Source organism: Budorcas taxicolor, chromosome 10 (genome assembly GCF_023091745.1).
Source record: "Budorcas taxicolor isolate Tak-1 chromosome 10, Takin1.1, whole genome shotgun sequence".
Classification (NCBI taxonomy): domain Eukaryota; kingdom Metazoa; phylum Chordata; class Mammalia; order Artiodactyla; family Bovidae; genus Budorcas; species Budorcas taxicolor.
The window spans coordinates 79,532,934-79,556,364 of record NC_068919.1 but is presented as its reverse complement, the minus strand read 5'-3'; the positions used below and the strand labels follow the sequence as shown (position 1 = coordinate 79,556,364).

The 23,431-nt window shown below is 51.1% G+C and overlaps 1 protein-coding gene across 1 annotated transcript; it reads left to right on the top strand.

Moving 5' to 3' along the window:
- The first annotated feature begins 2,821 nt into the window (after positions 1–2,821).
- Positions 2,822–4,918, top strand: CCDC177 (coiled-coil domain containing 177). The gene has a single exon (XM_052647316.1). The coding sequence runs from the start codon at positions 2,822–2,824 to the stop codon at positions 4,916–4,918; it is 2,097 nt and encodes a 698-aa protein (XP_052503276.1).
- The last annotated feature ends 18,513 nt before the right edge of the window (positions 4,919–23,431 follow it).

The window sequence follows — 23,431 nt, the reverse complement described above, 5'->3', positions numbered from 1 at the left end:
ACCTCAAATATGGTTCAATTGAGTCCAGTTCAGTCGCTCAGTCATGTCCGACTCTTTGTGACTCCATGGACTGCAGCACACCAGGCTTCACTGTCCATCACCATCTCCTGGAGCTTTCTCAAACTCATGTCCACTGAGTCATGATGCCATCCAACCATCTCATCCTCTGTTGTCCCCTTCTCCTCCTGCCTTGAATCTTTCCCAGCATCAGGGGCTTTTCCAATGAGTCGGTTCTTCGCATCAGGTGGCCCAAGTATTGGAGCTTCAGCTTCAGCATCAGTCCTTCCAAAGAATATTCAAGACTGATTTCCTTTAGGATGGACTGGTTTGATCTCCTTGCAGTCCAAGGAACTCTCAAGAGTCTTCTCCAACACCACAATTCAAAAGCATCAATTCTTCGGCACTCAGCTTTCTTTATGGTCCAACTCTCACATCCATACACGACTACTGGAAAAACTGATGCGATAAACTCCAGCTTTAGTCCAGACCTGTGACAGAACTTACTAGCCACCTTACCACTCACCATTCCAGCCGAGTGGCTCCACCTCAAACCCAAGTGGTCCTAAAAGGAACCCATCCTTCCTCGGCCCTTCACACCACCTAATCCTCCTCCTTGGACCCATGCTCCCGGTGTGTGGCACACCCAGCCAGCTTGTCGCTCCAGGAGGTCATCCTCGCCCCTTCGCTGCTCCTCACACCCCACAGCCAAGCCCCCTTTGGGCACTGCTTCTCCTACTCTCCATTTCAGGAATCTGTACACCCCTACCTCCCTTCAGGCCCAGGCCTCCTGCTGTTGCTTCTCCTCAGGCCCCAGTCCGTCCTGCCTTGGGTGATCGCAGCGCCCAGTTAACTTGGTTTCCTGCCTCCCTTTGGCCCCCCAAAGCCTTCACCCCATCGTTGCCAGAGCTATGTTCCGAAAGTATTAATATAAACCGAATCATGTCATCTCCCTGCACTAAGCCTTTCACTTGCTCCTCACTGCCTGTCCGAATCGTCATGGTTATTAATGACAGAGTTCACTACGCTCTCTAAATGTTATGTCCCCCCCCCCACCCTCCAACCCTTCCCCTTAAGTACACCTTCCATCTGTCTGCTGCAGCCACTGCCGCTCAAACTGGAAAAGAGGTGGTGAGGAGGTGTCTCTAAAGAGCACTCATAACTGGCACTGACTGGTTTTAATCGGTATTGTCTGGAACCAGGAAGTCCTAAAATGTTGCGCTAAACCCTAGACACATCTTCTGCCTGCCTCAAACCTATTTGAGTGTCCTTGATTTTTCTTTAAAAAAATAAAGTCATGGTTCGGATTAGGAGTCATAGTGCTACCAAATTATTTGCCATCAAGATTGTTTGCTTCTCAGGCTGAGAAACAATCTGAGCAAGTCCTTCATTCTCCCTAGTTAAGGTGCTGATAGAATAGGGTTTCTTGATAAAAAATGTTATATATATATTATATATGTATGTATAATGTATCATTTATATACGTTCCACACACCTCCCTCCCCCCAGCTTCTCTTTGCTTTCTAAGCAAGCAAATCAACACCCTTGAGCGTCCACCAGGAGGCGCCGGGGGGCGTCGAAAGACCTGCGGTCCCTTCACGATTGGCGAGGCGGCGGTGGATGCGGCAGCTATGGAACCCGGGTTGCTTCCTTTTTTAAGAATCAGCGTGAGGGAAGGGAGCAGAGCTGCGTTATTTTAGGGAGACCTTGTCGCACACCCCCTCCTGCGGGTAGGGAGCGTCTGGGGTGTGCGCGGCCCCATGGAGAGACGCTGGCGGCGGTGGCGGCGGCGGCAGCTGGGGCTACTATCGCGGCTGCAGCCGGCGGTAATCCGACCCCGCCGGCGAAAGGACTGAAGAGGCACAAGAGAAAGCGGCAAGCTGCGAACAAAAGCCTCGGCGCGGGGCCGAGCCCGGGACGTGGGGTAAGCGAACCGGCCCGGGCACCAGGGAAGCGGACCGGCTAACTGAGCTCCAGGAGCCCAACCTCGCTGGGATACGGTGGAGCCACTCGGAGCAAGTCTGGGGACAGGTGTCCGAGCCTAGACTGGGGTGGATGGCGCTTTTAGCACGGCTTTAAGAGAGAATCGGGTGCATCTGGGAAGACCCAGGCTCCTTCACCATCCCCGGCGAACACCCGGTGATGGGGACGCGGGGAAGGCGGGCACAGCTTCTTGCAAGCCCTGCCCAAGAGGCAGGAGCAAGGATCGATCAGCCCTCCCGGGGAGGTCTTTTTCGGGCAGAGGCACTTCTCTCCTCTCTGCCGTCACCTCTGGGCCCTATGCCTGGGTCTCCTTTGGCAAAAGGGAAGTCAACTATAAACTTCTTCCCTGGGCAAATGGGGTCTTCACAGCAGTGCGCTGTGACGATGCACAGGCTTCCTTTTTTGTTCCTGCAAAGCTGCCTCCCCAGTCACCCGCCTAAGCGACAAATGAATACGCTAATCCTCTCGGGAATCCTCCAGAGCCTCTCGGGTCGGCTGTCTCCCGCACCTCGATCTTTTCATTTTAACCTGCAACAGGGAGGAGATGCATCTAGCGGGCCAGACGCCGGGGGGAGCTTGGCCACCGGCCTCCGCCCGGCACTCCGACGCTGAGGGAGGCAGAGGCTCTGTGCACTCTCCCGCCCGCTTGGGTTTTCAGGGCATCGGTATTATGACTTACATTCCACCGGGCCTTTGAGCCTAATCCCAGAGCGGATTAAGTTGGGTGAGGGGATGAACAGGAATGGGGGATTGGGGAGGGGGGTGGACTGCTTTTAAATGTATTCCTCGATGTCCCTCCCTTGTTATCCGCAGTGACTCCACAAAGGGACAGGGCTCAGCCATGGTGGATCCCGTGCCTGAAGAGGAGAAGCTGGGAGCCGAGCCCGGAGGCTCTGGAGGGGACGAAGCCGCCGCGTCGGTGCCCCCTGACTCCCAGGGCGCCCAGCAGCCCACGGCGTCTCCGGCCTCAGCCTCCGCCGCGGCGCCCCGCAAGGCTGAAGGCCCGCCCGCGGCCGAAGGCGGGCAGCGGGAGCAGTCCCCGCTGCTGCACCTCGATCTCTTCAACTTCGACTGTCCAGAAGCCGAGCGCAGCCGATACGTGCTGACCAGCCCCCGCTCGCTAGAGGCCTGCGCCCGCTGCGCCGTCAAGCCTGTGGAGCTGCTGCCCCGGGCCCTGGCGGACCTGGTGCGCGAGGCCCCCGGCCGCTCGATGCGAGTGGCCACTGGCCTGTATGAGGCTTATGAGGCGGAGCGGCGCGCCAAGCTGCAGCAGTGCCGGGCCGAGCGCGAGCGCATCGTGCGAGAGGAGAAGCGGCGCCTCTTCACGCCGTTGGGCCCCGCGGCCGCCGCGGCCTCGGCCCCCAGCGCGGGCAGCAGCAGCAGCTGCAGCAGCGCCAGCCTCCCGGCCTCGCCCGCCCCGCGCGCCGCTCGCAAAGCCTCCTCTAGCCCGTCCCCGGCCCGGCCCCAACCCCCGCCCGCGGGGTCGCGGGCAGGTAGGAAGAGCCACTCACTGGACTCCCTGTCCCGCCGGCGGGAGGGCGCCCTCAGCTCCGAGTCTGGAGCGTCGTCGTCGTCCTACAGCGGAGAGAGCCTGCGGGAACTGCACTGGCCGCCACGGGCCTCGGCCAGGAACAGCTGCGCCGCGGGGTCTGCGGCCTCGGCTCCCAACCCCCTGGGCCGCCCATCCGCCCTGGCCCTGGTTCCGCTCACCGGCCGCAGCTTCAGCCTCGGCGACCTGAGCCACTCGCCCCAGACAGCTCAGCACGTGGAGCGCATCGTGCGCCAAGTGCGCGCCGAGCGGGGTCTGCGCGGGGTGCCCGAGCGCGACCGGAAGATCGCGGCGCTGATGTTGGCGCGGCACCAGGAGGAGCGCCTGCTGCTGGAGCAGCGCGCCGCGGCCCACGGCCAGTGGGAGCAGCAGCGCGTCCGCGCCGAGCAGCGACGGGAGCGCGAGGAGCGCGAGAAGCAGCGTGCCCTGGAGCAGGGCCGCCGGGCCTGGGCCGCGCAGGTGGAGGAGCGGCGTGGCCGCCGGGGTCGCGAGGAACGCGAGGCGGCGCGGCGCCGGCAGCGACAGTGCGAGCGCAGCGAGGAGCGGCGGCGGGAGCTGGCCGAGCGCCAGGGACTGCTGCGACGGGAGCGGGCGGAGCGCGCGGCCCGGGAGGACCGGCAGCGCAAGCTGCAGCAGGAACAGAACCTGAAGCAGCGGGAGGAGGGTCTGCAGGAGGTGCGCGAGCGGGCCGAGCAGGTCCGCAGGGAGCGCGCTAAGCGCGCGGCCCAGGTCAAGCAGCAGCAGGAGGGCCAGTTGCAGCGGGAGAAGCGGGAGCTTAGCCGGGCGGAGCGGGCGCGCCACGAGGCGTTGCTGAAAGGTCGGGCCCGGCAGGAACGCCAGGAGCGCGAGGGCCTGCGGAGCTCCCTGGAGGCCAGCTTGGGCCGCGCGCAGGAGAACTACGAGCAGCTGGTGGAGCAGCGCACCCGGGAGCTGCGCGAGCGGGCCCGGCGGGAGGAGCTGCAGGGCCGGCGGGCCAAGGAGGCTGCTGAGCGCAAGGAGCGCGAGCATCAGGCGCACCTGGAGGCGCTGGCCCGGGCAGGCGAGCGGCGGCTGCAGCACGCGGCGCAGGCGGCCGAGGAGGCGGTGCAGCAGAAGGCGCGGCGCGTGGGCCAGAGCCGGATGGAGAAGGAGCGGGCCCAGCGCGCCAACAAGGAGAAGGTGGAGAGAGACGAAGACTGCCGCCGGCGGGAGCTGCTCCAAGCCATCGGCCGCAAGCTGGAGCGCAGCGAGCAGCTGTCTCGGGAGCGGCGCAGCGCGCTGGAGAGCGCTCGCTCCACAGCCCGCGCCTCCTTCCACGTGCGCGAGAAGGTGCGCCAGGAGACCAACACGCGCTCCTTCGACCGCATGGTGCGCGAGGCCCAGCTGCACGCCAGCCTGGACCGTAAATGACCGCCGCAGTGCGCAGGCCAGACTGCCACGCTCAGCCCCGCGGCGCCCCTTTTGGCCATTTTGTCCGGAACGTGGGAATCGCCAGTCGGGGCACAGCGCCTTGGCATCGCCAGGCTTCTGACCAATGAGGCGATGAGAGGACTGATTATGAGACCCGTCAGTCCGCCGCCTTTGTTTTTAAAAATCGGCTTTCTTTGGAAATGACTTAGCACAATCTTCCACCACATCCCACCTTCTTGGCTCCCACCCTGGCCCTTGCCAAGGTTCCCAATGTGTCTGTTGAGTTGGAAAGCAAAAGAGGTGGGAGAAAGGGGCTGGGTCGAGAGTCGGGGAGGGTCCCCAAGGAGAGAGTGCAGAAGTGACTGCCTCCTCCTGCTGCAGTCACCCCAGGCACCTTCACAAACTTGGTATCTGAGGCGTCTGCACAGATTGCAGAGAGGAGGCATCTCCTTGGCTCCCCTCCATCTTTTAAAATGTGGCAAGTTGCACAAAGCTCGGAGGCCTCGCAGAAAAGCACAGCTCTTCCAAGGGTATCAGGCCACCCTCAAGTGACCGAAAAGCTATTGACTTTTGTATGCTAGACTTTTAACCTGCCACTTGTGCAAACTGTGGTCTTACTTCTGCTAGGTTTTCTGTTGTTTCCCTTAGATTCTCTAGTTAGACAATCATCTGCCAGTAATGATCAGTTTGGGTTTTTCGTCTTTCTTATGTTCCCGATTGACACAGGTTTGGTGATGCTGTTTAGCTTTAGTGGAAGCCCCCAGCCCGGGGATGTGGATTCCTTAGGCATCAGTGTTCCACCCCACTGAGCTTTCTTGCAGGGTATTTTCAGGGAAGGCAGTGTCTGATGGACACCTCCCAGTGTGGGGCCCACTCCTCGCAGACAGCATCCATGCCTTAAGAAGCAGAGCTACCTATGTGCCTGCCCAGGCCGATTCTGCCTCAATCTCCAGCCCTGGATGCAGTCCCAAGAGTGGACCCCAGAGAGTTTGGGGTGTCCAGTTCCCTTTGTGAAGGGATCATCACAGCTACTCTGAGGACAGTTACTTTACTGTGTGGGCAGAAGAGCTGGAATTTGCCTCTTTGCGGTGAGGGTCGTACTCACTATGGTTTGACAGTGTATCTTCCTCTCCTCTCCTTCCCCGAATGAGGAAAAAGAGGATCCACCCCTACCCGACATTCCTGGTTCCCTCTCCCCTAGGACTGAAAGTATTAAGTCAGTTTCTCCGTGCCTCACCTCCCTGTCGTCCAGATGGGGCCATCAGTACTCTTCTTTCTCCCGGTGCCTCAAGGCCTCCCAGATCCAAAGCACCGCCTCGGTATTATTTGCTGGTCTTCTTTGTGCCTTTCTTGACCTGGAGTTGGGAGGCAGGAGGACTGCTGTTGGCCTAGTTTGTTTCCAGGAGTATGGATTCCTGGCGGTGTGTCACGGACAGGTGGTCATTTAGCCTGTGGGGGAAAATACGTGCGAGACCAGAACACTTTCTGGTCCAAAAAGTCCCGTTCAGTTGTCTTCCGGCAACTTTCACCCTTCAAGTGCTTCTCTTCCACGAAGCTGAAATCAGCCCCCAGGCATGTCCACCCAAGGACTCTACCTTCATCAAGGAAGGTGGGAAGTAAAATATTACTTTTTACATGAACAGGATCAAGAAATAAAAGTTACCAAAAAAGAAGAAGAATCAGGGTAGAGAAGTATTGTATTAGACATAGTTCATGAATATTCTGTTGGGCAGAATTGTCCCTAAAGTGTCTGGTGTCACATTCACACGTACACACATGCACACATTCTGTTACGACTCCCCCCCCCCCCAATAAAATGCCAACAGGTACAGGAGTATTGTGTAGAAGGAAGCAGTGCTTAGCTGTTACACATCAAATGCTGTGAAACCAGGAAAGGAGCTGTGCCAAGGCTTATTTCTTGAATAGATGAGGTTTTCCTCACATTTTCATGTCGATAACCAGGTTGTCAGTGAGCTATAATAATCAGCATTGTCGGTGAGTTAAGGGTATTTAACTATAATGTTAGTGTGATACTGGTTCTTAACTGGTGGTTCCTGATTTGACAGAGGAGCCTCTGAGACCTTACTAGAAAGTTCCACCTAAAACCACTTCCTTCCAAGGTATATGCGTTTGTTTGAGAAGGATACAATCTGTTTGGGTTTTTTTTTTTTTTTTTGACAAGGCGCTGAAAGGTGATCTTCCCTGACCCTGTAGTCGGTTTGTCTTCTGACTTCCTGAGTGACTTTGGGTAGATCACCTCTGTGTGCCTTGGTTTCCCCACCTGTAAAGTGGGGATCGTGACTTCTGCCCTCCTCACACAAACACTGTGGGGATGAATCAAAGTGGTGCTGTCAGTTCTAGGGCTTTGGAACTGCAATCAAGGATTATGTGACTGCAGTATGCCTAGAGTGTAATGTACCATTGTGACCTAGTGCAGAAAGAAATGTTCTTGAAAAGCACACTGTGGATCCTAATGCCACATATGATGTGAAGGTCCAGGTCTGAATGTCACCAGATTAGAGACCTACGCTTAGCAAAAAGCACAGTGTAAAGGAAACAAGACTTTGCGATCCTTTAATCTTTGAATTGATGGTAGGGAGAAGTAGTGTTTCTTACTCTGAAATGCAGCGAGAGAAAATTGGAGGAGTGGGACATGGTGGGGATGATAGACAGAGAAAGTCTTACTTCTCGTGATATGAACATTCTCACCAAGTGCCCAGAATTTGGCTTCCATGCTGCAAGTTCCTACCATCCAGGAAAATACAGGCTAGACGTGACCCCAGACCTTCCCACTTGCCCTCTTGGAATATCCCCTTACTCAGAGCAGAAAGAGCATGAAATGGGATGAGGAAGAATGGGAAGGGTTGGAAAAAACTATAGTTTGGTTCGTTACCCAGGACACAAGCAGGACCAAACCATTTCAGATGGAATCACCAGTTGAGCTAGCCCATTGTCCTGCTCAAGCAATGACCAGTGCCTACACCACATCTGGACAGGAAGATGGAAGTTTCTTTTCAGAAGCGCACAGACTGTGAGTCTATAGTGGGAGCAGTAATTAGGATTTTCCAAAGGCAAAGAGTCTGTGGGGTAGTGAAGGCACATGAGAATGCCCTTTGTGCTCAGGCCATTCTGCAAAGCCCACCACTTAGCATCCCCCTTCCTTTAAAAAGTCCACTGAAACAGAGGGGTGATTGACTCTACATAAGGGGCTGTATCTTATTTACCATTGAGTCTGCCCGTGGTTTAGCACTTCTTATATAATAAGCACATAAATACTACATGGAGAGAGGGATAGACAATGGATGGGTGGAGGTCAGAGAATGGTAACCAGAGGACATCTGTACAGGATGGATTGAATGGAGGCCTCCCTTCATCTGTCAAATTAGTATCAAGCACCTACCGGGGGGCCAGGCATTGCTCTTAGTGCTGGGAAGACAAGGTCTCTCTGATATTGACCCTGGAGAACATAATATCGTGAGATGAGCAGACACCTTTATCTCCTTGTTGGACTTAACTGCCTTCCCATCCTGGTATCCAACCACAGGCAGACCCGGTAGTCCTTTAAGCACAACTTCAAGTCTTTGGAGTTTCCTGGGGACTTGCCATCCTCCAGCCAACCATCATCTGGCCCTTGTTCTCTTTCCCTTAGAGGAGCCCTGATTATTCAGGTCAAATTCGTAAGGTCATGTACTTAATCAACTTTAAATTACAGTTAAAAAAAAGATTAATTACCTTCAAGGACATTATTGGTGTTGCCTTTAACAGAGGCAGTGTAAATAATGATCTTCGACGCAGAGAACCAAGCCTCAGGCCCTGCAGAGTCCCAGATCACCGAAATGGTACCAGCTCCATCATTCCACTCTTCTTGCTGAGGTAGGAAACTCAACATTTCAGAGGCATTTCCAGTTTTAAAGTCCCCCGAAAAGAGATTTTTGATTCGTACTCAATTGCTAAGAACGTTCAGTGAACCAGAATATCCCACCTCTTAAAGCTTCTAGATGATTGAGAATTCCCCCCGGGTTGCTATGGAGACTTGCCCATCTCCACCCTTCTGGTCCCTGGGAAACATTGGGCAGAGGAGCATAAGGAAATCTGGTGTTTCTCAACACAGCCTGAGAAGGGGTTTTCAGAGATGCCACAGACAGCTCCCAGTTCTAGAAATGTTATTTAGGCCTTAGGTGTGACACACCGGCTGGGGTATCTTAGGCGGCCCTGCAGCGTTATGCCTGGTCACGTGCTTTGCCTGCATGACTCCACGTAAGAACACTACGTCTGTTCACGTCCTTGCTCTGTTCCATGGAGCTCTGGTGCTCTCCACACGCACCTCCTCCCAGGCCTATGCACCCCCACGTGCCCCTAGCCCCTTATATTCTCCCTGGTGCTGCTTTGGCTTCACATAGGTCAGGGTTAGGACAGAGGGTATGGTTAGTAGCAGGTGTTAGGATATAGAAGTGGAAGGTGGTTTCTTTCTGAGGAACACTGGTAATCACTGTTTACAGTATTGTTAACTTCCTGATCCATCAAACACCATCATGTCCCACATGAGCACAAAAAACTAGTCTGAAGTGATTTTTTAAAATATTTTTGCTTATTTATTTGGCTCTGCCAGGTCTTCGCTGGGGCATATGGAATCTAGTTCCCTGATCAGGGATCAAACCCAGGTCCCCTGCACTGGGAGCGTGGTGTCTTACCCACTAGACTACCAGGGAAGTGCCCCAAATGATTTTCCTCCCCAAAGTGGTTTTTAAATTAGCTGCCATGTTGAAGTGTTCACACCTCTCTCCTCTCCACTAGTACAGTATTGATGGTGTGTTCTTGTGTCAGACACTTGTGCAGTTCACAGGACTGTCAGATGGTCCGTCTCTACTCCTGTGTTGGAGTATACACGCGCATGCACACACACCTCCTCCTCCCCATCCCAGCATCAGCATTCTCGCAGAGGGAGGGGTTCTGTAGCCATCTCATTCTTTCAGAGAAGGGTAAGCTCTGGGAACAGTGAGATGCCCCTTGGTGGGGGTCCACTGAGTCCACCTACCTCCAGCTCCAAGGCTGTTTCGGTCTCTGGCTGGTGAGCATGGTGTCCATGTTCCCAATTCCATCACTGAGCCATGTGGATGACAAAGGCTTTTCATGTTGCCTACACTTCTTCCCCCTACTTATTGTGAGAAGCTGACTGGGAAATGAAATTTGGATGCCAAAATACTGACATCCAGAACATCTCAGCATGACAGAATGACTGATATCTTCTAAAAATCCAGTTCATTGTGGCTACCATAACTTCGAAGCAAAGCATTTGGCAATGGAACAAGCTTTGTTGACTTATTCAAACTATTGCCCTACTATTCCACAGGCTCCTCCTGTCATCTGTAAAATGGGGACAAAAAATCCTACTTGGTAGGGAGTTATTAAATGAGTTAAATGCTTGGAAAGTGGCACGGTCCCTGGCAGATAGCACTCAGTTTGTGGATTCTGTTATTTTGAACTTGGAAAGGTAGTGAAAGAAGGAATGGGGTAGGTTGAACTTCAGCCTGGTGGTACTGGTGGACCCCAGGCTTGGATGGCAGCCCTTTGCAGTAGTATGGACCCCTTGCTGTGTGGCAATCCCCCAACCATTCCAGGGGAAAGGGCTTTGGAAAAATGGGTCCCCAGTAATGTGTTGTAGTCTAGGGTTGGGGGGATTACCATGTTTACCAAATATTTGGCAATAAAATTGATGTATGATGATAAGTTTTGATATTTCACTTCAAGACTTGATGACTAAAATGACAGACTGTTTTAAGATTTGCATCTCTTTCTTGGGATAAAGGAAGGTGTATTGTCCTGGTTGGACCCAGTGCTTTGATAGCATCTTTAGCAGAACCAAGTAGAAGAGGGTGTGGGAGAACCACTGTTCTGGGGTGCTCTGGTTCTGCAAGGTGTGGTACCTGGCAGGAATTCTGAGATGTGCAGCCAGCTCTGCTATGGCCCCATGGGCATGAAGAAGAGGGTCTGGGACAAGCCCAACCTGGGAAAGCACCGATGGACTCGCTGTGGGAACCAATGTTGGACCAGGAAGGAGAGAGGTGGGTGTGCATTAGCATCGCTTCATCCTCAACAAATGACATTGTCTGAGAAGGCTCAGAAAATGCTCCTGTCTCCTTCCCTGCTCCCTGGCCCTGCGCACAGCTGCATGGAGGTTAGCTGAAGGACTGGATCTGTAGACGTCCACATCCCACTCTGGACGTACATCAATGCACAGAGATGCTGAGCAGGCCACCTGGCCCATGCTGGCTCACACTGTGCATCAGGAAGTGAGGACCGCAAGTGAGGCAAGTTGCTGGGAGCTTCCCTGCAGTGTCACCTTTCTTCTGCCCCTGGATATCCTATAGGGAGACCGCAGTGGACCTTAGAGTAGGCGGAAGGTGCCTCCTAGGAATGTCTGCTTGTTTGAAGAGAACCCTCAGGGAAAGAAAAATGCAGAACCAAAGGGAGCAATTTGCTAACATGCTAAGCACTTCCGTTGGACAGCTGACTATTTTAATCACTTAATCCTCACTTAAGCTGTAACTGGTAAGTACATTATTATTCCCATTTTACAAATGAGAAAATTGAGGCATTGAGTTTAAATCACTTTCCCAAGGTCACATAGCTAGTTGGGCAGAATCTGGTTTAGAGAATTCAGTTTAAATAGGCTTAACTTCAACTGATACACATGTCCCTTACTAGACCAGCCTTTTCTGCCTCTTGAGATTTACAGGAAAAGAATGATAGGAGTGGAAGAGTTTAATTGTTTGATCTGGGCTCAGTCAAAAGCTCTGGCCCTACATTTCATGGTCTGCTTCTGTTGCCATGGGTGGGTGGGAGATTTCTACCTGGGAGAATTCTACCTGGGCTCCCACTTTCTGCAGCCACTAAAATAAGTGGAAATAAATGATGGGGAGGGAGGAAAGTGGGATTCTTTGGAAAAGGAAAGGGCTGATTTATGAAGGGTCATTAAAATAAGTAAGAGCATCATTATGTCTGAGAAAAGATAAGATGCAGTGAGAGTGGAAGAAAAAAGGAAGGAAATCAAAAGAAGAGGTTGGAGAATACTAGGAAGAAGCCAGAGATAGCAAAATTCAAAGTTAGGGACTTCCCTGGTGGTCTGATAGCTAAGACTCTGTACTCCTAATATGCGTGGGGGGGCAGGTTCAGTTCCTGGTCAGGGAACTAAATCTGCATGCCCCAGTGGAGACCTAGCACAGCCAAATAAATAAACATTTTAAAAAAGAAAAGAAATTTTCAAGTGGGATCTATGTCTTGTGAATCTGAACATAGCTAAATAAGTCAACGCCTCAATCAAGGAGTAAGAGGCCTATCACTGGTGCTATCTTAAGGCAGCAAACGAAGGTCCAGGGAGGAGAAAGGAGAAAGTACCTAAGGTGCCTTAGGAACTGATAGTAGCTATAGTCCCAATTCAAACTTGTTCATAGTCTAGACCTGTCAGATTTACAAAGGAAAGGTAGGCTAGAAGTCACTAAGGGGCTTTCCAAAAGTCACCAAAACTTCTAAGAAAAGAATGTACCTAATTTCTTGTGCTAGTGATTAAGCCAGTTAACAGATGCTTGGAATCCATTTGAAGGTACTTTTGAGTTATACCTTCTCCAGAACAGATCTAGTTTCTACCTCAAGTAGCAGGAAAAGTAAACAAAAATCAAGGAAAAGAGGCAGTACACTGTGTAACTTTGAGGGCATGGTGGGTGACAGCATTTAGAAAGTGAAGGCTTGAAATGTACACAGAGCACTAGAGTTCAGAACAATGTAGAAGGTAATCGATGATGTTTATTAGGCAAGAGAAAAATCTAGTACCGATTTTCTTTGATGTTCTTATCATCTAATTCCAAAGAAAGAGCTAGCTTGCCCTGAAGCTATCAATTTGGCTGAATAGGAAATTACTTATATTCAACTGTTTTTTGACCTACAAAGCAGCAAACAGCGGGGTGACTTGTGCCCTAAATGGGCTGTCTGAAGCCCCTGCAGGAACTGGGGGTAGAAGTTCCTGATGGAAACCCAGATGGCTGGGACATCCAGGTCTCATGCAGAGAGATGTCTCTTAAGGAGCCAGCACAGACAGGTGAAGGGCAGCTTGCGGGCGTGCATGGGCAAAGGCAGCTTTTCTGCCTGCAGAAAGCATACATTTGCATCAGCATTTCTAAATAAGTGTCCATTTGGTCTCCCCTCCATCAGACTGGGCTGCAGGGTGGTTCATTTTCTTAAAATCTGCAAACTTTTCTGCAGAGGCTATAGCCTCGTGGCTGACTGTATGCTCCCAGGAGTCCCGCAGGGAGCGAGTTGATCAGCACACTGCTGCCTGCCCAGAATACCAAACAGCAAACAGCAGTGCAGACTCCCAGTTCTCTGCTGCAGCCGGCTCCCCTGGCGCCAGCTCCGCCCTCCAAGAGCCCTTTCTCTCCCTCCATTGTCACTTTTCTACAAGCCCACTCATTTCCAGGTAGCAGAAAAACGTCTGCAATCCAGCGATATATTTCTAAAACCTTCTCCATGACAACACAGGGCCTCGAGGAGACTGCCAGCTTGCAGCAGCCAGAGAACTGCCCTGGGGGCAGGATGGCAGAGGGCTGGCACTGCTCAGCCAGGGATGCTAAAATCTGCCTCAGCGGTGTTGCAGTCGGGGGTTAACATTCCTCAGATTCTGAGGAAGTGGCGAGCCCATGCCTCCAGATGCCCAGCAATGATAAATCATAAATCCTGATGTTAGGGCAGCTTGGACTTCTTTTCTCCTTGAATGATCTTTTGCAGCTGAACAACAAGAGAGAAATCCAGCAAAGAAAGGACCTGGGTTTTTTAATGGGCTGCCAGTGTTTTGTGACTGTAGAAATTCTTTATACATCTCAAGTGCTGTCCAGATGGTGTGTCTCACAGATGTCATCTCCCCCCACTGACCCAAATCACCCCCCGCCCCAGCTGATCCCACAGTGGCCAGAGCCTCAGAACCAAAAGCTCTACCTCCCCTCCCTAATATTGAACGACATTAACCTTGGGGCAGAATGCCAGGCACAGCAGAGATGGCTGCTCCAGACCCAGCAGCCACAGCGAAGCTTTGTGGAGCTTGTCATCAAAAATATGTGGGCATTAGACAAGGGAGAAAGCCAGCGGAGCAAGCTGGGGTTTATCTGTGAGCTGGAGGAAGGGTGAAGACACAAACCAAAATGGATGGCGCTGATTCTCCTCCCCAACTCCGCCTTTCAAACTAGCTTCTTTATGGCTAAACCAGAGGCAGGACCCCCAGACCTTGGGTAGCCTTTAGTGAGGAGCCACCTTGCCCACACTGTACCCCTTCCCAACCTGGTTAAGCAGAGCCCTCTCTGATGGTGTGGTAGTTTGATAGTTTGGCTCCAAAACAGGTGGTACCAAAGGCTCTGAACTCCAGTCTGGATTCAAAAGACATGTTGATGTTGGAGGCATTGAAATCAGACCATTGGCTACCAGTCAGGGCACCAAGCAAACCCAAACTCAGGGAACCTTGAGCCACCTTCCCCCTTTCTCCTGAGGTTTTCATTAGCCTCAGGACTCCCTCCACCTCCATTCTTCTGATGGAGACAGTGCTGAGTTCCTGCTCTGCCATCAACATCAGCCCTCTCTGCAAGGCAGGGAGTGGCTGTCTCATCTGGGTTGTTTGCTATGATCACAGAAAGTGAGTTGACAAGGGGGCGCCACAGGAGTGTCAGCTTTGACTCTGGGGTAGTTCACGGCTCCCTCTACTCTGTGTCATAGTACTTTTTTTTTTTTTTTCTGGCCTCACCACATGGCATGTGGAATCTTGATTCCCTGACCAGGGATTGAACCCAAGGCGCCCCTGAAGTGGAAGCACTGAGTCCTAGCCACTGGACCAGCCAGGGAAATCCCACAGGACATTATTTTTATCTCCTAAATTACAGGACCAATGACAAAACTTGCAGTGCCCAGTGCAAACTGAAAATGGACAACCTTTCATTCAAGTATCACAAACCATTTCCAGACAGCTATCACAGAGCAGTCCAAAAGCATAGGACCCTTCAAAGCACAGGGCCCCGGGTGGTGCACAAGAACTATCCCCATGAAGCCAGCTCTGCCAAATCCGTATACTTGGTAGAAGAAGCTGTAGCCAAAGATACACCATTTGGGGAGTTTCAAACTTGAAGGGTGATAAGGACCTTTACAGTTGCAAAACTAGACTCAGGCAAGAAAGAAATTCAGACAACCTATTTTGTTGTTTTCTTTTATCAAATTCCCATTCAGATCCTTCCCTACCCATGAGCACAAGGGTTGTGGAATATTTTTCTGGGACCATCAGAGGTGGATAATAAAACACAGCCCTTTCTGAAATGGAAGAACCTGGTTTCTGCCCATTTCATTAATAATCAGCCCTTTAAAATTTTTTTAATTAAGGGTGCCTTCTTTTGTTTATTTATTTATGGCTGTGAGGGGTCTTCGTTGCTGCACGAGGGCTTTCTCTAGATATGGCGAGTGAGGGCTGCTCTTCTTTGTGGTGCCCAGACTTCTCTTGTTACAGAGCTTGGGCTCTAGAGACTGGGTTTCAGTAGTTGTAGCACATGGGCTTAGCTGCTCCTTGGCATGTAGGATCTTCCCGGACCAGGGCTCGAACCCGTGTCCCTTGCATTGGCAGGCCTACTTGGCCTCTGCGGGCCTGGCAACCAGGTAGACCAGCTGCCTCCCCAGGGAGGCCAAGTTGGCCAGCACAACTGGTTGACCTAATGGCTGGGGCCTGGGGAGGCCAAGTCAGCTGAATTCCTATCCACCGTACCACAAAGGGAGTCCCAATAATCAAAATTTTTGCAAAATTATAGTGGTCAAAACTGTACAGTCAGTGTTCCCCGGTAGTCCAGTAGTTAAGAATTGCCTTATAATGCAGGGGACGCAGGTTCAATCCCTGTGCAGGAAGATCCCACATGCCGCGGGGTAGGTAAGCCCGTGCTGCAATTGCTGAAGCCCGTGCACCTAGAATCAGTGCCCTGCAACAAGAGAAGCCCCCACAGTGAGAAGCCTGAGCACCCCAGTGAAGAGTAGCCCCCTCTCACCACAACTAGAGAAAGCCCACGCCCAGCAATGAAGACCCCGCACGGCCAAAAATAAATGAATAATAAAAAGGTAAAAACTGAACAGTCAGACAACCTGGCCTTTGCATCACCTTGAGCAAATTATATAATTTCTCTGAGCTTCAGTTTCCTTATCTGTAAAGCAGGCATAATAATGGTACCTACATCGCAGGTGGTTATAAGAACTACATGAGATAAAGTGTGAAGAGAGCCTAGCACAGTGCCTGACAAGTAACATGAACTCAATAAATAGCTTTTATGATTAATTTCATCGTTTGATGTTTTTTTTTTTTTTAAGTAGGTGCTTCTAAAAGTTGGCCTCTGTCGGAACAGAGGTAACTATGAGCTGAACTATTTCTCTTAGCCTCATTCTCAGTAAGAAACTACTTGAAGGGATACAGAGAGGCCGGCTGGAGGTGTCTGTATTCAACCCAAATCAGAGACCCTAACAATCCATTAGAGTGAGGTTGTGGACCCTCAACTAAGCTCCCCCAAAGCTGAATTAATTCTTGTCAATTCACAAACAAAATTAAGCATAAACTGCCTTAATTTTAGGACCCCGATGCTGGGAAAGATTGAAAGCAGAAGGAGAGGAGGGTGACAGAGGATAAGATGGTTGGATGGCATCACCGATTCAATGGACATGAACTTGGGCAAACTCTTGGAAGATGGTGAAGGATCGGGAGGACTGGTGTGCTGCAGTCCACGGGGTCACAAAGAGTCAGACACAACTGAGCAACTGAACAAACAAGCCAGCCTCCATCCATGATGTTTTTCTTAAGACTTTGGTGCTGCTGCTGCTAAGTCACTTCAGGTGTGTCCGACTCTGTGCAACCCCATAGACGGCAGCCCACCAGGCTCCCCTGTTTCTGGGATTCTCCAGGCAAGAACACTGGAGTGGGTTGCCATTTCCTTCTCCAATGCATGAAAGTGAAAAGTGAAAGTGAAGTCGCTCAGTCGTGTCCAACTTTTTGCGACCCCATGGACTACAGCCCACCAGGCTCCTCCATCCACGGGATTTTCCAGGCAAGAGTACTGGAGTGGGGTGCCATTGCCTTCTCCGTTGGTGCTTCTGGATATCCAAATTGTTAATACAATGTAGTCGAAAATGGTAGCCATTTAAAACCAAAGTGTGTTGAGTATTTTGAAGTTTAAGACCACAAAGATTCATGACTTGCACATGACTTGTCACCTGAACACATTTAAGTAAGGTGAACATGAACTTTGAAACAGTGCCCTAGGATCAACATTAGCTAACGTGAACTAGTCCCAGGGGACTAGTGGCTCTGGAGGATTCTGCTTGATGGTTCATTTGAGGGTGGCCTCCTCTCCCACCCTCATCACACTGTGCTACACTGGGGAGGATATCTGAGCAAGGCCCATCAGAGGCCGAGCCCTAGGAAGCTCAGCCCTTTGTATCCCTCCAAAAGTGTGTGAGATTCTGTCTCAAACACCAAGAACGCTTAAACCACCATAATCTCCTTGTTGTGGTCAAGGTTGTGCCTGAGACTAAAAGCCCTGCTCTGAGGTGGTACTCTTCTTCTCAAAAGCACCAATCTCATTCTTTCTAGGCTAAATGATACATCCCCCTGCTCTGGGGTAAACTCAGCCTCTTAGGACTGGGGCTCACTAAACCCACCATGCTCTCAGGAAAGCTGACGCAATTTCTGAGCCTCCTGGGCTGTGGGATCACAACACCGCATGTTTGGAAGTTTGGATGATGCCGTGTGCTTGGTCCCCAAAGCCAAGGCTGATGAGTGGTGAGGCAGGCCAACTCTGATCTTTTGAACTTGAAGACCACAATGAAAGCTGCCATCGACACAGAGTACCCCAAAGAAAGGTCTGGCAGAAGACAAGGAAGCACTAATGAAAAGCAACAGCATCTAACTGCTGCCAAGGCCAGCGCTCTTGGGAACTGCCTTCAAGGAAAGGCTGGCAGGAGGCCAGAGCCTCTGCATTCAAAGTCAGCTGCCAAGGCCTTGGTCCATCGGATGGTGCATTCAGTGACTGGAGAAATCCACCAGGACTGCCCTGCTCTGGGTTTGTAAACAGACCTTACCGATGTATATAAATTGAAAACAAATACAAAAGAGCTTGCATATCTTTTCTAATTAAATTTGATGTATGGATTTTCCCCTTTTTTACCAAAAGACTATTTTTTTGCCCAGGCTTTCAAGTCAAAGATAATCTAGTGAGGGTTAGTTAGTTACTGTTAGTTGCTCAGTCGTGTCCTATTCTTTATGACCCCATGGACTGTAGCTCACCAGGCTCATCTATCCATGGAATTCTCTAGGCAAGAATACTAGAGTGGGTAACCATTCCCTTCTCCAGGAGATCTTCCCAACCCAGGGATTGAACTTCAGGTCTCCTATATTACAGGTAAGTTCTTTACCATCTGAACCACCAGGGAATCAAAACACTCCCAGGTCTCACATCGGGGTGGAGCTCTCCTGATAACAGGACTCTTGTGGAAATGTACTCCCATGGACTGGGTCCAGTACTGGATTGCCTCTGGCCATAGTCAACAAACGCCTGGGACAGTGCTACTCTCCTGAGCCTGGGCTGGCCTACTGGACTGTGGAAGAAAGCCCTGAGTATGTTTGGAGGAAGAGAGGAATGGGGATTGGTTCTTCAGCTTTTGTTTGGGATTAAGCAGTGGGAGTGTTTACGATCCCTTCAGGAAAGAACTAAGGCAGTCTGCAAGTGCGTGGCCCTACCACTGATCTAATCAACGCTCGCTAAGTGCCGCCTGTATTTCAGATCCTGAGAACAGAGAGCGGGTGAGATTGCCGTCCCTGCCTTAAAGCACTGCCAGGGTGGTGAGGGTTTCAAATAAGCCTGTTGTTGATCTTTGTAAGACTCTGTGATGTGTGCTTCAGTGAGGACATGGGTGAAAGCTGGTCCTGGGAGCAGCAGAAACAGCTTCCTAGAGAACTGAGATCTAAGCTGACGCCTGAGGGATGAGCAGAAGGCTGAGGGGAGGCTTGTTTTTCTCTTGCATGATATTCCATAGGCAGGCAGATGGTCCAGGCTGGGTAGACGCTCCAGGACCCAGCTTCCTTCTAGCTTACTCTGCCATCTTCTAGGGCATTTCCCTCACGTGTATAATCAAAGCCAACTCACCAGCACGGTTTTCACATTTCAGAAAAGAGAGAACACAAAAGACAATTTCCTCTTGTAGGAGCTGCTTACCTTACTTTTGCTTCCATCTCACGGGCCATAACTTAGTCATATGGTCACTCTGGGCTGCAAGAGGGGCTGGAGAATATAGACTCTGGCTAAGCTGCCATGTCTCAAGCTAAAACTAAGAGGGAAGAAGCGGGGAATGGACACTAGTGACCAATTAGAAGTCTCTGTCACAGTGGGGACAGAATGGTCCATGCATGTACCATAGTCGAGGGCAGGAGGCAAAAGGGCACAAGGATTTGGGAAAGAACATACCATACACTAGACTAAACACACTAACTGCATTATTTCATTCAAACCTCACGGTTCCATATATAAATAAAAAGTGTTACCAGTCTAATTTTACAGAAGCATAAAGTGAAGGTCAGAGAGGTTAGGTAATTTCCCCAAAGTCACACAGCTATAAAGGTTAAGCCAAGATATTGATCTAGGTCCACCCAGCTACAGACCTGTTTGCCTCTCCATGAGGCTACAGTTCCTCTACGTAAAGCCACCTAGAAGGTCAGCGAGGCTATAGGAGATTCCGGGAGTCTCTGGCAGAATGGTGCCCAATGGTGGAGGCACTGCGAGGAAAGAATGAAGAATAGGAGGCAGAGAGGGTATTGGCAACAGTTGGCAGGTAAATCCAAGAAAGAACATCGGATAAAGCCCACCATTTCTGAGTCTGAGAATCAATGATCCGAGTCTGCTTTGAGATCAAATTATTCCTAGTAACTGCATTCTAGAATCTCAAGACACTCAGTTCCAAGGATGATCATTTCCCCCAAACCGATCAACAGGATAATTCTGAATAATCATCCACAGGCAGTTAGTCCAACACTACCCAAAGCAGGAACCCCTCTCACAGCATGCCTGATGGTTGTTCATCATTGCCAACTCAAACACTTTCAGGGCTGGGGGGCTCACTGCCCCCAACCAGTGCCTCTGTCAGAAAACTCTGGGTACCCTGATCCCCTCCTGAATGATCCCAGCTGAGGGAGATGGATTCTAGACAGATGTAGAGGTTGGGTGAGTCCCAGCTATCTTCTGGTGTGTTTAATCCATCAGTCCACCGATTGCAGAGTTCAGGGAGTCCAGAGTTCTATCCGCCCAAGGCCACGGTTTTACAAATCACTACACAGGGCATTCTCTTCAGTATGCTTGTCCAGGGGCCTTATGAGACAGAGAGGCTGCACTACCTGATTTCTGAGGGCGTGTCTGACCGCCTTGAATGTTAGGCATATTCGTTAATCCTTTCACCCGCAGCCTCATAACCACAACCTTGAAAAAAGAGCACTTTGAAATTTGCAACAGATTTGACCTATGAATAATTCAGCATGGCTCTCGACTCAGGGGAAGTATTCCATTTCTGAAGCTTCTGAACCTACAGGAGACAGTAGCTACGATGCTGCAGGCATGCAACTACTTGGATTTGAGTGAATGCATGGGAGGAAGGAGGGAGAGTGGGAAGATAAAAGGAAGGAGGACGCGGAGCGGGGAAACAAGGCGGGAGGAAAGTTAGACATAGAACAAATTTCCTCCTTCAAGCAGTCTCAGAAGATCCCAAGGGCTTCAGCTCATGCTAGGGAACAGGCACTGAGGGAAGAGTAGTGGTCAGGATGTGGTGCCAAGCCAACACGCCTCCCAGGGCAGCTGCAGGAGAGTAACAACTGAGTGGAGCTTGTTCACTGTGGAACCAACCTTGACCCCAAGCGTGCAGAGCTCCTCCCGGAATGCCCAAGGCTGCGGGGCCATCCCCCATCCTCCCATTTTGTCTTAGCTTTGTCTCAAGACTAGAAGAGATACAAGGAAAGATGGAGATCTGGCTGAGTTTCAGCCCCGGTTCTACTTATCATGGCAGTGGGACCTTGGGCGGGTCCCTGATGTGTGGTTTGAGCAGGGTGACTTTATCCGGATGAGGATGACAGTATCTGGCCAGAGACCCTACCACTTCCACCATGGGTGGGATCTCAGCTTACTATCTTGGCATTCTTTTGCTTTTTACGTAAATGTACTTTTTACTGTTCACCTCTCACTCTAAATAAATGAGGTGCATAGAATTTTTTGTTTTTTAAATCCTATCCTATCCCATGGCAAATAAATGCAGACTCTTGAGTACTGGGCAAACAAATGCAGACTCTTGAATACTGAAACTCGTTTGTCCAAGTGGACCAGGCTGCCCTATGTAAGAGACTCCCTATTGTAGGCTGAGGGCTCACTGAAGGAGCTTATTTTTTCCTTCTGAATCCTGAAACTACTTAACAGTCACATAGTAAGGAAAGGTGAGTCCCAGGAAAAGCATTCAAGGAAAAGTGTGCAAGAATTTCTGTCCAAGACCCAGACAGAGCATGTCCAACCCACATTCCTCAGGGTCACTCAGGGAGAAGAGTCCCAGGTGTGGAGAAGAGCGCGAGGAGGCACCCTCCCCATCTTGCAGGCCCAGAGTGCTGCCTCCTTCCCCAGGCCCTTGATCACCCCTGGTAACATCCTATTCCTGGGGACTGGAGGGGAGGATGGGCAGGGCTGGGCAGAGTGGGATTTCAAGCTTCTCTTGAAGCTGGCACTCTCTCATCTCTGTTTCTTCAACTTTAAAACCGAAGCTGGAAAAGTACCACCCTGTTTCTTCAGGGGCCGAGGCAGTGGAGGTGAAGGCGTGCTGTCAACAGCAAGGAGCCTCACAATACTGGCCATCATTGCAGAGCCACCAGTCCCCCCTTCAGGAAGTTCTCCCTGGAGTGCAGATGGACAACAAGCCCATTCCAGCTGCCGCAGCTTCCCTGGAGGGGCGCACTGTGTGTGAAATACAGTCCCAGCCTGGCGGTTACCTAAATGCTCGTCAGGGACAGAACGTACTCTGGCAATACCGTGAGGAACCACCCTGAGATGGTAGACTGCCTGGTGCTGGTTCTTTGCTGCAGATAGATGGTTGTCTGCAGTTAGCGTGCTTGTTCTAGAATCTGAGTCCCACGGCCTCCCTCGAGTCAGACTCCTGGCATCCTCCACCCCGTGGTGGAGTCGTCAGGACTCCCAATCTGGTCCTTGACTCAGCAGTTCCAAAACTCTTTCAGAAGTTAATCCACCACGGGAAAGAGGTTCACATCAGCCATCCCCCTGGTCCAGAGAAGCATGCATTCTTTACAATGGAAAAGCACCCCCCTCATTTGCACAGAGCCCACATCCACTCAAGGGACCTAGGGAGAGGCCAGAGGATTTCCTCGTAAGAACAGTGAAGCCAGTGGGTATTGGTCAGCCTCACAGGCCATCACCTGTTACTCTATCATGCTTGCTTGGCCACTGCATCTTGGACCCTTCTTATCCACAGTCTCTTTCTCTCTGAGCATCTTGGGAACCCTCACTCTCCTGACAGTCTACTGCCTCTCCTTTTTCTGTCCTCCATGGTTTTCTACTAAGAAAATAAGTTAGATGCAATTTATCTGGTGTTGTGCACACATTGGACATGGGCTTCCCTAATAAGACTCACAGTGAGCCAAACCCCTAAGAACTGCCCCACGTGTCCAGGCTGCCAGCCCCAGGGAGCAGCAGTTCCTTCCGCGATTGGTCGCATTGTGGTCACTGTCCCAAGGACCGACTCTGTCCTTCAGGGGAGACTTCATCCCCACTGCCAAGGAAGTTTCCAGCAAACAATCTTTTAGGCTCTGATTCTTGACATTTTTTAACTCATCGTCCAAAAAGACTCCAGCACACTTTACTACTATCCGTAGTCTGAAGGCCAGAAATGCTGGATGGTGATCATTATTTTAAATTATATTAGAACACTGGATGTATTTTCAAGCTCTGCGACACCCAGTCCTCGTGCTGACACCCTACCCTCCCAGAAGCAGGTTCCCCTCCACTCCCACGCTGTTGTGAATCACTGTTTGCGGGTCACCTCTTCAAGTGGACCTTCTCACTTGGCAGTGAAATCAATTTCACAAGCATTGGGAGTGCCAGGCTCTGTGCTGATATCGCCAGCCTGTTCGTGGGTGGACTCCGGGGGGTGGGGAGAGGCAGAATTTCAGAAATAATTAGCACAAAATTCAAAGAGTGGAAGAGTGATTTTTTTTCCCCGTGTTTGAATTCTCAGAGTGGATCTGAAGGTGACACATAGCATCTCACTGAATGCAGAAAGATCCATTCAGCTGTAGAAGGAAAGATAAGGACCCTCTGCAGGGAGCCAAGAGAAACTGGAGGAGGGTGTCCGGTGCCCCTGGCTGGACCACACGGTGCTGCGAAGGGAGAGGAAAGGGTTGGGGAGGATGACCCAAGATAAAGA